We start from the raw sequence: 15,936 nt of genomic DNA on the forward strand, positions 1-15,936 counted from the left end.
AAGGAAACTCAAGAACTTTGGGGCCCAGATAGTTTTCTCATCCATCCTTCCAGTAGTTAGAAGAGGGATAGAAAGGGAACGAAAAATACTCCGGGTGAATGACTGGCTACGAAGGTGGTGCCGACGAGAGAGATTTGGATTCTGGGACCACGGGCTATACTTCCTGGAAGATGGGCTGTTGGCTAGGGATGGGTTGCACCTCACAAAGGCTGGGAAGAATGTGTTTGGCCACAGCATGAAGAACTTCATCAGGAGGGCTTTAAACTGAATCCTACGGGGAAGGGAGATGTAATGTTGGGGGTAACAATGGACGTAGGCGCATGCACTGCAATGGAGAGAACAGCGCTGATAGCGCCCAATAATAGTCTTCAGACACATGTAGGAAGAAAGCCAGACTATGAAGCACATGGTCTTCGATGTCTATATACTAATGCCCAGAGTATGGGAAACAAACAGAACGAACTTGAACTCTTAATACAGGAGGGAAATTATGACTTGATAGGTATAACTGAGACTTGGTGGGATGACTCTCATGACTGGAATACAGCAGTTGAAGGATATAACTTGTTCAAAAAGAACAGGAGGAACAGAAAGGGAGGCGGGGTTGCACTGTATGTGAAAAATACATATCTCTGCACAGAAATACAGGAGGAGGAGCTTGGTAGCCCCATCGAGAGCATCTGGGTTGAAATAAATGGAGCAAAGAATAAAAGGAACCTGGTGGTCGGAGTCTACTACCGGCCACCCAATCAAGGAGAAGCCAAGGATGAAACTTTTGAAAAGCAAATAGCCAATGTTTTAAGGAAGCATGATGTAGTAGTAATGGGGGACTTCAATTTCCCCGATATTTGTTGGGAGACAAATTCTGCAAAACATGGCCCCTCCAGGAAATTCCTGACTTGTGTGGCGGATAACTTCCTCCTACAGAAAGTAGAGGAAGGAACTAGAGGATCGGCTATCCTTGACTTGATCCTAACCAACAGAGATGACTTAGTGGATAAAGTAGCAGTTACAGGAACTCTGGGGGAAAGCGACCATGTTGTACTTGAGTTCTTGGTTCTAAGGGAAGCAAAAGCCGAGTGTACTCAAACGCGTACCCTGGATTTTAGGAAAGCTGATTTTAATAAACTCAGAACAATGATCAGTAAGGTCCCATGGCAAGCAATGCTAGCGAGAAAAGGAGTCCAAGATGGGTGGGAACTTTTAAAAAAGGAAATTCTCAAGGCACAATCACAAACAATTCCAACAAGAAGAAAAGGTGGAAGACAACAGAAGAAGCCAATGTGGCTTCACAAAAAGCTTAGGGATGACCTGAAAACAAAAAAGGACACATATAGGAAGTGGAAAGAAGGCCAAGTAACAAAGGAAGAGTACAGGCAGGTAGCACAGAATTGCAGGGATGGCGTCAGGAAGGCTAAAGCGGAGAACGAGGTGAGGTTAGCGAGGGATGCTAAAAACAACAAAAAGGCTTTCTTCAGCTACGTGCATAGTAAAAGGCAGAGGAAAGAAATGGTTGTTCAGCTATTAAATAAGGATGGCAAAATGATAACAGATGACAAAGAAAAGGCAGAGGTGCTCAATTCCTACTTTGGCTCAGTCTTCTCCCAAAAGAGGGTCTATGACCCCCCTGGCAAAGGCGAAGTACAGGCTGAAGGGGCAGGATTGCAGCTTGAGATCGACAGGCATATGGTCAAGGAACACCTCATTACTTTGAATGAGTTCAAATCTCCAGGGCCAGATGAACTGCATCCTAGAGTCATAAAGGAACTGGCAGAAGAGCTCTCAGAACCGCTGTCTATTCTCTTTGAGAAATCATGGAGGACCGGGGAAGTGCCAGATGACTGGAGGAGGGCTAACGTTGTCCCTATCTTCAAAAAGGGTAAAAAGGAGGAACCTGGGAACTACAGACCAGTCAGTCTGACATCAATCCCTGGGAAAATTCTGGAGCAGATCATAAAGCAATCCATCTGGAAGCACCTTGACAACAATGCAGTGATTACTCGAAGCCAACATGGATTTGTCAAAAACAAGTCCTGCCAGACAAATCTGATCTCATTTTTTGATCAAGTCACCTCCCTTGTAGACCGTGGGAATGCTGTAGACATCATATACCTCGACTTCAGCAAAGCTTTCGACAAAGTGCCCCATGATATCCTGATGAGCAAACTAGCTCGAAGTGGGCTAGATGAAACAACGATCATGTGGATCCACAGTTGGCTACAGAATCGGACTCAAAGAGTGCTTATCAATGGGACCTTCTCAAGCTGGGGAGAGGTAACGAGTGGGGTACCGCAGGGCTCAGTCCTGGGCCCAGTGCTCTTCAATATTTTTATTAATGACTTGGAGGAGGAGGTGCAGGGAATGCTGATCAAATTTGCAGATGACACAAAATTGGGAGGGATAGCTAATACTTTGGAAGACAGAAACAAAATTCAAAGTGATCTGGATAGACTGGAGTGCTGGGCAGAAAACAACAGAATGGCATTTAATAGGGACAAATGCCAAGTTCTGCACCTAGGAAAAAGAAACCAAATGCACAGTTACAAGATGGGGGATACGTGGCTCAACCACACTACGAGCGAGAAGGATCTTGGAATGGTCGTCGATCACAAGCTGAATATGAGCCAACAATGTGATGTGGCTGCAAAAAAGGCAAATGCTATTTTGGGCTGCATTCATAGAAGCATCGCTTCCAAATCCCGGGAAGTACTAGTTCCCCTCTACTCAGCACTGGTTAGGCCTCATCTGGAGTACTGTGTCCAGTTCTGGGCACCACACTTTAAGAAGGATGCAGACAAGCTGGAGAGGGTTCAAAGGAGGGCAACAAAGATGATCAGGGGACTGGAAACAAAGCCCTATGAAGAGAGACTGAAAGAACTGGGCATGTTTAGCCTTGAGAAGAGAAGACTGAGGGGAGATATGATAGCGCTCTTCAAGTACTTGAAAGGTTGTCACAGAGAAGAAGGCCAGGATCTCTTCTTGATTATCCCAGAGTGCAGGACACGGAAGAATGGGCTCAAGTTACAGGAAGCCAGATTCCGACTGAACATCAGGAAAAACTTCCTGAGTGTCAGAGCAATACGGCAATGGAACCAATTACCTGGGGAGGTGGTGGGCTCTCCCACACTGGAGGCCTTCAAGACGAGGCTGGACAGCCATTTGTCAGGGATGCTCTGACTTGGATTCCTGCATTGAGCAGGGGGTTGGACTCGATGGCCTTGTAGGCCCCTTCCAACCCTACTATTCTATGATTCTATGATTCTATGATTCTATATGACGTCCTTCATCCTCACAACCTTCCTTTAACTAGGGTATATGTTTTAAATAAATAAACAGTCGACAAGTAGGATTTCAAAGGAACAGCAGCGGTTCTCCTGCTGTTGCTTTCCAAAAACTGGCATTCAGAGGTATACTGCTTCTGAATATGGAGGTTTCATTTAGCTGTCACAGCCAATAGTGCTTGATAGGTCTATCCTTCATGAATTTCTCTGATCCTCCTTTAAAGCCATCTAAAGTAGCAACCCTGTAATGTACTCTATGTGGGGCTGCCCTTGCACCCGGTTCAAAAAACACAGCTAGTGTAGAATGCAACCGTTTGGATGCTCGGTGGAGCACCCAGCTATCAACACATTACACCTGTATTAAAAGAACTGCACTGGCTACCTATTAGCTGCCACTGGCCAAGTTCAAGGTCTTGTCGCTGACATGCAAAGCCCTTAATGCCTCAGGACCAGGCTATCTAGCTGACCGTCTTCCCCCATATATACCCAGTCGACCCCTGAGATCTTCTGAGGAGGCCTTCTTGGTTGTTCTGTGGCCAAGGGAATGTTGCCTGGTAGTGAGACATAACTGGGCCTTCTCAGTGGTGAAGGCTCTTTAGAATCCTCTCGCATGTGAAGTCTGAGAGGCAGAAATGGGGGCTAATTCCAAATGCCTCTTACAGACACATGTTTTCACACAGGCTTTCCTTGACCTATGGGGGATGCTGCTACTATCGTGTAGGGACCTTTATGGCCGCAAATGGCATCCTGGATGCTATTTGAGTCTGCAGTCAATATCCCTCAGCCAGCCAGCCGGCCGAAGAGGATTCCGGGGGGAGGAATGGATCGCCTCCCCACTACAGGCGGATTCCCCACAGACCGGCAGGTAGGGAATCCGCCCATCCCAACACAGGGTTGTTGTTGTGAGGATAAAATGGGGGAGGGGGATTATGTAACCCACCTTGAGTTCCTTAAGGAGGAAAAAGGGTGGGATATAAATGTAATAAATAAATAAATAAGTGGAGCCATGCTGGATCAGACCAAAGTTCCATCTAGTCTAGCATTCTGTTCACACAGTGGCCATCCAGCTGCCCACAGTAAACCCACAAGCAGGACACAAGTACAACAGCACCCTCCTGCCCATGTTCCCCAGCAACTGGTATACATAGGCATACTGCCTCTGATACTGGAGGCAGCATATAGCCCTCAAAATTAGTAGCCATGGATAGCCTTCTCCTCCAGGAATTTGTCCAATCCCCCTTTAAAGCCATCCAAATTGGTGGTCATTGCTACACCTTGTGGTCATGAATTCCATAGTTTGACCATGCGCTGTGTGAAGAAGCCCTTCCTTTGATCTGTCCTGAATCTCCCACCCATCAGCTTCATGGGACGACCCCACTGGGTTCTATTATGAGGGAAGGAGAAAAATGTCTCGTTATCCACATTCTCCACACCAGGCATACTTTTATACACCTCTATCATGTCTCCCCTTCCCTGCCGTTTTTCAAAGCTAAACAATCCCAACTGTTGAAACCTTCCCTGATAAGAGAATTGCTCCAGCGCCTTGACCATTTTAGTTTTATATTTTGTCATATAAAAACAACTGCACATTTTATTTTTCATCCTGATGCTTGTGTCATAAAGCTCCGTGGTTGTCATCTCTCCCTAACTCCCTCCCTCTGTTACTTGCCCTAATTCAGAGATTCAGAACCTCCAACCCACAGAGGTTCTGCAATAGGCCCAGAGGGCATCCTAGGGTTCCAAGCCCCACCCCCTAGAGAAATCCCCCCTGCCAGAGGAACCCCCCTCCCTGAGGAGAATCCCTGCTTTTATTTCCCTCTGATGTCCCAGAGGTCAGAGATAACTGCAGGGATGTGGGTTGCGGAAGACTCCGATGGTACTGGGAAGAGTGACCACTTGCTGAGTCCTTTCACATGGTGTGAAGCCAGGGACTCGGCCAGGACTGGAAGGCGTGGCTACTCCCCCCAGGGCCAGTCAAGGCCTTTTCTTCATGCCAAGAGAGGCATAGAGCACCATGCCTCTCTCGGCACAGAAAACGGCAGAATGGGCAGCGGGGTGTCATTACTGGACATAGCCAAGCCCACTGACATCTTCTGGCCCACAAAGGCCCAGAGCCCCTCACCCCAAATCATGGCTTTCCCATGGCCTTCCTGTATTCATCTAGGGAAGGGGGTGGAGTATTTTGGCACTCGAGATCTCCTCAGTCCAAATCTATGAGGATGTCCTATGGGAAAATCCTTTCCCAGAATACTCTATGTGTTCCTCCTTTTATATGATGGCACTTATGCAAGAGGGCAAAAAGCTGCTGTGAAGACTGAAGCAGAAATGAAGATTCACACAAATTTGTGAACTGGCAAATGTTTCAGAATGGGATTTTTGCTTAATGTCAAAAGTTTTCACATTTCACTTTTGAAATATCTTGACTTATAACTTCACCACACATGTTTTTAAAAATCGGTAAAAATGAACATAATAAACAGTACAGCTGTACAATATCACAGCACTAAGAAGAAGGAATCAACTCTATCTCTGTCAATCATTTTATAAGTTCAACTTTTAAAAAGCTCTTTCTTTACTCTAAGTAATTTTAGAGCAATAACACTAACATTGCACCCCTACTCCTGTCAACTCCAAAGTCCTATCATGTTCAACTGGACCTAAGTCACCTAAGTGTGTATAGTAGTGCAGTCTTGGTATCCATTTGCTAATCCAAGATGTTTACACCTTGAGCATCATTCGACCAAACTCAAGTACTTTGCGGGAGGTTCCTTAAATCTCTCCAGGGGAAATCAGTGGGATTTTAAATGCTTCACTGTGGTTCTACCACCGCCACCTCTAAAAATAGTGGTGGATTAAAAATAATCTCTAAATCCAATAATATCAATAATTGGGAAAGGAAAAACAGAAACAAAAAAAACCATCCCCCAAAACCTGCATTAGACCAATATATATTTGAGAGTTTGCAAGCCAGGATAGTTTCCTTGAGATGTGGACACATGGTGCCAATGAGCTGAACAATTAGGATTTGTTATCCCAAGGCCCTCTGGTTCCCACTGCCTTTAGTGTATTCCTGAGACTCTACAGTGATCAGGTGAACCCCATTCCAGTCTTCACCTGGAGAGGCTGGTTAAAGAAGCGTGCAAAGAAAGCCAAAGCCATGCATAAGATGGAAGATTCACACAAAACACCGCTGTTGCTGCTGCTGTTGTCTTGCTGGTTTATTTAGCTTGCTGTTCTATCACTGTTTTGTCCCCTGCCATTTTTATTTATTGTTTTCCCTGCTACTGTGCTTCGGATGGACTGCCTTCGACGTCCCACCCAAAGACGGGATCTAAGTGCTTTAAATACACGCACGCGTAGAGAAGAACGTCAGAGGGGAAATTCTCAGGTTCTAGAATCGGCAATGGCTGCTCCTCTGTCACCTCGAGCAAATGTGCGGGAAATTATCCCCGGGAGATGGAGAGGCACTCTCCACATGCTCAGAGGCACCCCCTCTCTCTCTCCAGCCTGCAGCTGGGTCATCCCGACTACGGCTGGAGATGGGCGTTGTGTGCGCGGAGGGGGGAGAGGCGAGCCGTTTGCGGCTCTGCCCCAAGAGCCCACCCCGGCTCTGCCGAAGCCTCGAGACCCGAGCGGAGGAAACCACTCACCGTGCACCAGTCCCCCGGCGATGATCAGCACCACGGACAGCTCCCGGAGCCCCATCCCGGCCGGGAGCCGCGGGGAGCGGCGGCGCTTCGAGCCCCAGCCGCGGCGGAAGCGCGAAGTTGGGCTCCGGCCCCGGGGGCGCGAGCGGAGCCCCAGCCGCGGCGGGCGGAGGCTCGGGGACGCCGCGCGCGGCCCCGCGGGGCCGGGGAGCCCCGCTGGCGGCGGCAGCAGCAGCACAGGAACCGCCGCCGCCGCACAGGAGCGCTCCTCCTCCCGGAGCCTGCCCGGTTCTCGCGCTCTCCTCCGCCAGCCGCCGGCTCAGCCGCGGCGCCGGAATGCGAATCGCCGCCGCCGCCTCCCCCCACGTGACGGATTTCCCTCCTTCCCAGCAGAGCCGCCGGCGAGGAGCAGCAGCTGCCAGAGGCGGCTGCTCCTGCAGCAGCAGCAGCGGGGGGAATGCAGCTCCCCAGACGGCCCAGCGGAGCAGCTTTATAGGGGAGCGCCCAGCCGCGCGCCCCTCCTCCTCCGCCCGCCGCCCACCTGGCTCCGCGCGCTCAGCCGCCTGCCTGCCTGCCTGCCACGGGCAGAGCCTGCCTGCGCCGGGCCGGCGGCGCTTCTTCTCTGCCCCGGCTCGGAGTAGGGCTGCCTCGGTGGCCCGTCCCCGCGGAGAGCGGGGCAGGCCTCCTGGGCGCTGCGGGCTCCGGCTCGAGGCGGGCGGTGGCGCCCGCCGCGGGCAGCGGCCCTTTTGCGCGTGGCTCGGGGAAGATGCCGTCGGGGCTTCCTCCCGAGTCGGCGGGCAGGGTCCTCCTCCGGGCGTTTGCGGAGAGCGGAGCGCGCGTGTTTCAGGCTGAGAGAGGAGCCGCGGCACGCCTCCGGGGCTGGGGACGCTTTCCAGTCGACGTGCGCGAATGACCCGACTCCCCGCCAGCTCCGGGGAGTCCCCAGACTCCCAGGAGGGCCTGGGGACCCGATTCGCAGCGGAGACCTGGGACACTGGTGGGAGTTACTCAAGAGTAACGGAGAGAGGCTTTTCACGTGCTCATCTGACCACACCGACTACAGGTCCGATCATCCCCAGCCAGGGGGGCCACGCTGGCTGAGGATGGTGAGAGTTGTAGTCCGACGCCTCTCGAGGCCGCCAGGCTGAGAGAAGGTTGCTCTGCCCTGTCTCGGACAAGTTTTGACGGCCGGCTCCTGAATACGTGGAAGTAGAGCCTGAGTGCTCATTGGAAGGGCAGATACTGAAGCTGAAGCTCAAATGTTTTGGCCACCTAATGCGAAGAGAAAAGTCCCTGGAAAAGACCCTGATGCTGGGAAAGACTGAAGGCAAAAGGAGGAGGGGACGGCAGAGGATGAGATGGCTAGATAGCATCACCGATGCAATGAATATGGACTTGAGCACGCTCCGGGAGAGAGCGCAGGACAGGAAGGCCTGGCGTGCTGTGGTCCATGGGGCCACGAAGAGTCGGACACGACTGAACGACTGAACGACAACAGAGCAGGTGGCCCAAAGGGAAGGGAGGGGTACGGGGAGGATTTTAAGACTGCGATCCTATGCCTAATTATTTGACAGTGAGCCCCGTGGAACACAGGGGGACTCACGTCTGGGAATGCATCTAAAGAACTGCGCTGTAACAGCATTTGCTTCTAGTCACTTTTTACGCTACCTGTAACACTGTTAGAAATGGAAGCCACTCACCTTGTTTTTAAAGTTTTCTGTTGCGCGTTTGCCATGCATGCCTTCTATATAGACACGAATAAAGGTGTACAATACTGCCCTTATACATACCTATGCTGCGACCACACTTAGAATACTGTGAACAGTTCTGGCCACCACACCTAAAGCAAGATATTGTAGAGTTGGAAAAAGTGCAGAAAGGGGCAACTAAAAAGATCAAGGGGCTGGAGCATCTCTGCTATGAGGGACGGTTACAACAGCTGGGATTGTTTAGCTTGGGAAAAGGTGGGTGAGGGAGACATGATAGAAGTGTATAAAATTATGCCTGATCTGGAGAATGTGGAGAGGGAGGCATTTTTCTCCCTCTCTCATAATACTAGAACCCAGTGGGGTCATCCAATGAAGGTGATAAGTGGGAGATTCAGGACAGATCAAAGGAAGGACTTCTTCCCACAGCACAGAGTTGAACTATGGAATTCATGTCCACAAGATAGCAATGGCCACCAATTTAGATGGCTTTAAAAGGAGGTTGGACAAATTCCTGGAGGAGAAGGCTGTCAATGGCTACCAGTCCTGATGACTATATGCCACCTCCAGTATTAGAGGTAGCATGCCTATGTACCCCAGTTGCTGGGGAACATGGGTGGCAGGGTGGTGTTGCACTCATGTCCTGTTGGTGGTTTTCCCATGGGCAAATGTTTGGCCACTTTGTGAACAGAATATTGGACTAGAGGGACCCTTGGTCTGATCCAGCATGGCTCCTCTTATGTTCTTATGTATATTGTTTATCTGGGTAATCACTCAAGATGCTCTGTTACCTGGGAGTAAGACCCATCGCACACATACTATGACATTTCTGAGTAACTGTGCATAGGAATGGGCTATTGGTATGAAAATTCTTGAGATGTCCAGGAATATAAGCTTTCTTAAAGAATGATCATATACAATCTGAAACAAAGGGGTCTAATCCCCACCCCCACCACTCTCCCTAAATGAGATGTGCTTATCAGGAATAGGATCTCTTCTCATCTTGGAGGCATAGCTAATCCACAGCACAAAAAAAATTATTGTTTGCATGTTATGGGGAGGGAGGTTCTTTTCTTAACGTTTATCTACTATATTCTGTAATGGCCAGCAAGACCATATGCTATTATCATCTATTAGACAAAACCACATTCAGAGTGAAACACTCCCACGCTCCCACCAACCAACCCCCCTTCTTTCTATTTTCCTTTTACAGAGCAGTCCTATGCATCTAGACTTGGCTGTAAATCCCATTGAGTCCAGTGGGCTTGTTCTCAAAAACGTTGTGCATAGGATTGCAGTCTTATTATCTTTATTGCTTTTTATTGAAAATATAACCTGATTTCAATGTAGAATGGCATTTTTAATCTTGCTTGTCCTTCCTTTTCTGGTCTTTGGACATATTATTGTCTCTTCCCTTGAATGTATTGCTATGTAGTATTCCTGTAAAATAGTTGAAGATGAAAAATTTAAAAACAAAGAGCTTTAAAATAAATAAATAACAGCATCCCTGTCTCCATGCCCAGAGGACTTGAGGCTGGAAGCAGTAAGCAATAAGCAGTAGATCAAGGTGTTTCTGAGCATGTACCAGGTGCATTCTCCTCTGATTAGGGATGTACGAAAGTCACTTACCTTTTGTGGATTATGTTGATGGTGGGGGGGGAGGCGCTCCGTCCCTCCCCCCGGAATCCTGGACGTGGGGGGAGGCGCTCCATTCCGGAATCCTGGCTGGCCGGCTGTGCTCCGCAGCGACTCTGCGGAGCCACCGGCCGGCTCCGCCAACAGCCGGACATCCGGCCGCTGGCTAGCAGGGATGAAAATGACGGCGGCCGTAGCCGCCGCCGTTTGCGTCCCTGCAGTCAGCTGTGATAGGCTACGTAAATGTTTATGTAGCCTATCACGTCTGACTTTAAAAAAAAAAACAACGCGCATACGCAAATGGCGGCGGCCACGGCCGCCGCCATTTGCGTTCCTTATTTTGGCACATCTTAGTCTATGTCAAGATTTATGTAGACTAAGATGGCAAAAATAAGGGGAACGCAAATAGCGTAGCGGACGCTATGCTATTCATGTTCCCCTTATATTTGCCGTCTTAGTCTACGTAAATCTTGACATAGACTAAGACGTGCCAAAATAAGGAATGCAAATGGCGGCGGCCGTGGCCACCGCCATTTGCGTACGTGCGGGTTTGTTTTTTTAAAAAAAGTCAGACGTGATAGGCTACGTAAAGATTTACGTAGCCTATCACATTTTTTAAAAAAAAACTAGCCGTTATAGGCTACATAAATCTTTACGTAGCCTATCATGTCTTTTTAAAAAAAAAAAAACTGGAAATGGCGGCGGCGGCAGCCGGTCGGAAGACCGGCTGCCACAGCCGCCGCCGCCAAACCACCGCCGGAGCCACTGCTGGAGCCGCCGCTGCCAGGAAGATCTGCCCCAGGTAAGTCTCGTCCCAGGGGGGCGGGGGGGCAGACGGTTCCGCCACCGATTTCAGGGGGCCGAATGCGCTGGCATTCGGCCTCCCTGAGATCCATGGCGGAATTCTCTGACATCCCTACCTCTGATTAACTATTGACTAGGGATGTATGGATCTGTTCCATCTGTGTTTTTTGGACTGTCAGGCATCTTTCATTGCATCACCAACTCATTGATGGAACTGGATTGTCCTTACAGATGTATGAGAATTCCATTCCATTTCTGCAAGGGCACATTAGTGCTAATGCCCATTACCGCAAGGGCATACTTGCACTAATGCACATAGGTGCTAATCCCGCCTAAAAGTTAAAAACAGGTGTGCAAGTCCACAGAATCCACACAACTCAGAAAAAGCCAGTCCTCTGTGGAATCCAAAGGCTGGATTCATAGGAATCTGAACTCATTTGTATCCGTTGAGGATTTATCCGATACCCCTATTTCAGACACAAAACAGACTCACTTAAGGGAGCCCTTCAGTGCATATCCCTGAGCATTTGGGCACCTCAATCTTCCTTAAGACTAGATTTTTATAGTGACAAACAGCAGTGTATTTAGGCTGCTGCATAAGGAATAGCATCTCCACAATTGTGGATGTGCACTGTGTCCCTGTATGCATTCCACTGAGTATGTTGAGGCTTACTCTCAAGTAAATGCAGCCTAAGGTTGCTTTTGCTCCCTGTCCCCAAAGTTCAGGGATGGTTATTAATAATATAGATCTTGATCTCCTGGGCACCCAAGGAACTAGAGGAACCAGATCTTATTAGCATGGGTAGACTGCCATTTGGAAAGATCTCCTCTCATTAAGAAAAAAAAAATGAGACCCTGAGATCCACCAACTGCAGCAAGGTGCAGAATAATGGCTAGGGGGTTAACCACATGCAAAATTGGGCAGAACCAATTGCCTACAGCAGTCATAGAAACATAGAGTTGGAAGGGGTCTTGGAGATCATCTAGTCTGCAGGCTCTAGTCCACAACAGCATCCCTGGCAGATGGCCATCCAGCCTTTGCTTAACTAGAAGAAGAACCCACCATCTCCCAAAGCAGTCTCCTCCACTGCTGAACAGCTCTCACTTTTCAGAAATTCCTCCTAAAGTTAAGCTGAAGTCTGTTTCCCTGCAATTTCAACCCACTGGTTCTAGTCCTGCCCTCTGGAGCAACAAAGAACAAGTCTCCTCCATCTTCTACGTAACAGCCTTTCAGATATTTGAAGACTGTGATCATGTCTTTCCTTAGTCTCCTCTTCTCCAGGCTAAACATCCCCAGCTCCTCCAACCATTCCTCATAGGATTTGGTATCCAGCCCCCTCTCCACCCTGGTTGCTCTTCTCTGGACAAGCTCCAATTTGTCAATACCTTTCTTAAAATGGGGTGCCCAGAACTGGACTCACTACTCCAAATGTGGCCTGACTAATGCAGAATAGAGTGGAATGGTTACTTCCCATGATCTGAACAGCCCAAGATTGCATTAGCTGTCTTAACTGCTACATCACACTCGTGGCTCATATACAGCTTGTGAGCCACTAGGACACCAAGGTCCTTTTCACACGTTCTACTGCTAAACTAGGTCTCCCCTACCCTATACTTGTGTCTTTGATTTTTTGTTTATAAATGCAAGACTTTACATTTATCTCTGTGGAATCTCATCTTATTAGATCCAGCCACACAGGTTTCTTGAAATGTCCACCATTTTTCCTTCTCATGGGAATATTTGTGATTGTGCCTTCAGTATGTCAGTCCATGAACCATGTACTGGGATGACCCTCTAACCCTTATCAAGTTGTTTTCTTGACATACCTTGATAGATTCCTGACCAGTGTAGGCTGGTCGGGCTGTGAATCCATTCTGGAGTTTCAGCCGGAACTCTAAAGGGGCTATCCAAGGTGCTGAAACTATTTTGGGGATAGGGTTCAGCACATTGGACAAATCCTTTAGAGTTCTGGTTGGTTCAGACTGAAACCCAGAATAGATTCACATCCCCACCAACATAATAGCTGCCAGCCTCCACTGTTCCCGACTACTCCTAATGTCTAAAGCAATAGCTCCTTTAGATATTAAATTCAAGCCTGTCTGGAAGGAAAACTCTAAGGCCACAATCCTATGTGGATAGGCAGCTACCTCCGAACACAGAGGCGACCACCTATCCAATGCAGGGCAGGAGAAGCATGGAGGGGATTGTTCCTGCCCTGCATTTGCAGCTAGACAGCCAATTTTGACTTCCTAGCTGTGGGAAGATGGAGCAGGGGAGGAGGCCGCCGGATGACACATAGGATGTGTCATACTGGCATTTCTGCCTTCCCCCACCCCAGAATGCCCCCCAAAATGCCCCATTTTGGCCGCTCTGCACTCCTCTTCAGAGCATGCAGCACAGGGTTGTTCTGCGCTGCTTGCGAGGCAGCGCAGAAGGGGGGAAGGTAAGTTCTCGGAGCACAGGCTCCGAGGTTGGTTCCCAGAAAACCAGATATCCGATGGCCATCTAGCTGCAGACTAGTGGCCATAGAATTGCTCCCTAAATGTCCTAAATGCTCTTCTCCATTTTGCCAGAATAGGGGGGTGCTGGCAGTGGCTACTTGGCAGAGGCAGACACTCTCCACATGCTCAGAGTCAAACCATTGTTATGTGACCTGTTCCAATACCAAGCCTTTACACTAAAAATGGATTTATACTGGGTGAGCCCCAGTTACTTTCTTCACTCAAATAGCACCTCAGTTCCTGCTGAAAGAGTATGATTCTTTTTTTCTTTTAAAAAATTATTTGACATTGCAAATTAATAATTGGAGAGTAAATGTCATGAACTATGCCATTAAAAAAAAATACATTAAGAACATAAGAGAAGCCCTGCTGGATCAGACCAAGGGCCCATCTAGTCCAGCATTCTGTTCACACAGTGGCCAACCAGCTGTCAACCAGGAAACCACAAGCAGGACACAAGCGCAACAGCATCCTCCCACCCCTGTTCCCTAGCAACTAGTGTACATAGGTTCACTGCTTCTGGTAGCACATAGCCATCAAGACTAGGAGTCATTGATAGCCTTCTCCTCCAGGAACTTGTCCAACTCCCTGTTAAAGCCATCCAAATTGGTGGCCATCACTACATCCTGTGGTAGTGAGTTCCATAGTTTAACTATGCACTGTGCGAAGAAGCACTTCTTTTATCTCTCCTGAATCTCCCAACAATCAGCTTCATGGAATGACCCCATTGGGTTCTAGTATTTTGAGAGAGGGAGAAAAATATCTCCCTATCCACATTCTCCACACCATGCATAATTCTGTAGACCTCTTTCATGTCTCCCCTTAACCTCCTTTTTTCCGGGCTAAACAAACCCAGCTGTTGTAAGTAGGGATGGGCGGATTCCCTACCTGTCATTCCGTGGGGGAATCTGCTCACAGGGGGAGGCAATCTGTCCCTCCCCCCAGAATCCATCCATGCTGGCTCTGCTCCGCGTCAATCCTGCGGAGCCAGTCACCAGCTCCGCATCACTGGCGAATGTCGATAACAGCCGGCAGCCATTGCCGTGCTGTATCACTGCCTAAGTAAGTCTCCAGATGCAAATGGCATAGTGGGTGCCATTTGCGGCCGTAAAGCTGGTAGATTAACCTAAATGCAGCCATAAATGACTGCATTTAGGCTAATCTACCAGCTTTACGGCCGCAAATGGCGCCCACTACGCCATTTGCATCTGGAGACTGACTTACCGCGATACAGCATGGCAATGGCTGCCGGCTGTATCGACATTCGCCAGTGATGCGGAGCAGGTGGCTGGCTCCGCAGGATCGATGCAGAGATGGATCTGACCCAGATGGATTTCAGGGTGAGGCAGAGGTGAGTGCTCCATTCTGCCACGGGCCCCAATGGGGTCCATGGCAGAATTCTCCCCCATAGGGGAGATACTCCAGCCCCTTGATCATTTCAGTTGCCCTTTTCTGCATTTTTTCCAGCTCCACAATATCTTTTTTTAGGTGTGGTGTCCAGCACTATGCAGAGTATTCCAAGTGTGGCCGCACCATAGATTTGTATAGGGGCAGTATGATATTGGCAGATTTATTCTCAACTCCTTTTCTAATTATGCCTAACATGGAGTTTGCCTTTTTTACAGCAGCCACACACATTTTTGTTGACATTTTCATCGGTTGACATTTTCATCGAGCTGTCTGCCACAACCCCAAGATCTCTTTCTTGGTTGGTCACCACTAGCTCAGATCCCATCAGGTTATACTAGAAGTTGGATTGTTTGCCCCAACATGCATCACTTTACATTTCCTTAGATTAAACCTCATTTGCCCATTCTCCCAGTTTGGAGAGATCCTTTTGGAGCTCTTCACAATCCCTCTTTGTTTTAACCACCCTAAATAATTTGGTTTCATTGGCAAACTTAGCCACTTCACTGCTCACTCCTAATTCCAGATCATTTATGAACAGGTTGGAAAGCATTGGTCCTAATACAGATCCCTGTGGGACCCCACTGTTTATTTCCCTCCATTGGGATAATTTACCATCCATTCCTACTCTCTACTTTCTGTTCTTTAACCAGTTACTGATCCATAAGAGGACCTGTCCTCTTATTCCATGACCGCTAAGTTTGCTTAGGAGTCTTTGGTGAGGGACTTTGTCAAAAGCCTTTTGGAAGTTCAAGTAAACAATGTCTACTGAATCACCCCTGTCTACACATTTACTGACACTTTCAAAGAACTCTAAAAGGTTAGTGAGACAGGAGTTACCTTTGTGAAAGCCATGTTGATTCTTTTTCAGCAGGGCTTGTCCTTCTATATGCTTACTAATTTTATCTTTAATAATGCCTTCAACCAATTTACCTGAAGCAGATGTTAAGCTAG

At 48.5% G+C, this 15,936-nt stretch overlaps 2 protein-coding genes across 4 annotated transcripts in view; both read right to left on the reverse strand.

Moving 5' to 3' along the window:
- Positions 1-7,802, reverse strand: part of LOC146336951 (neuronal acetylcholine receptor subunit alpha-7) — a 123,567-nt gene extending 115,765 nt beyond the window's left edge. The window contains exon 1 of one of the 2 annotated variants that reach the window (XM_084816743.1): positions 6,932-7,802. Coding sequence is in view for 1 of the 2 variants with exons in the window: in XM_084816742.1 (XP_084672868.1) it covers positions 6,932-6,986 (55 nt within the window). In the remaining variant the exon portion in view is untranslated. The remainder of the gene's footprint in view (positions 1-6,931) is intronic. The other variant, XM_084816742.1, reaches the window with a different exon arrangement.
- Positions 7,803-9,928: 2,126 nt separating this feature from the next.
- The window catches only part of LOC146336952 (uncharacterized), a 51,198-nt gene continuing 45,190 nt past the window's right edge, over positions 9,929-15,936 (reverse strand). Inside the window, exon 8 of one of the 2 annotated variants that reach the window (XM_084816748.1) lies at positions 9,929-10,074. In XM_084816748.1, the coding sequence (XP_084672874.1) occupies positions 9,976-10,074 (99 nt within the window). In that variant the 3' untranslated portion in view covers positions 9,929-9,975. The remainder of the gene's footprint in view (positions 10,075-15,936) is intronic. The other variant, XM_084816752.1, reaches the window with a different exon arrangement.

This window comes from Heloderma suspectum, chromosome 11, assembly GCF_057233095.1.
Source record: "Heloderma suspectum isolate Gila_16-S chromosome 11, 16-S_ref, whole genome shotgun sequence".
NCBI lineage: Eukaryota > Metazoa > Chordata > Lepidosauria > Squamata > Helodermatidae > Heloderma > Heloderma suspectum.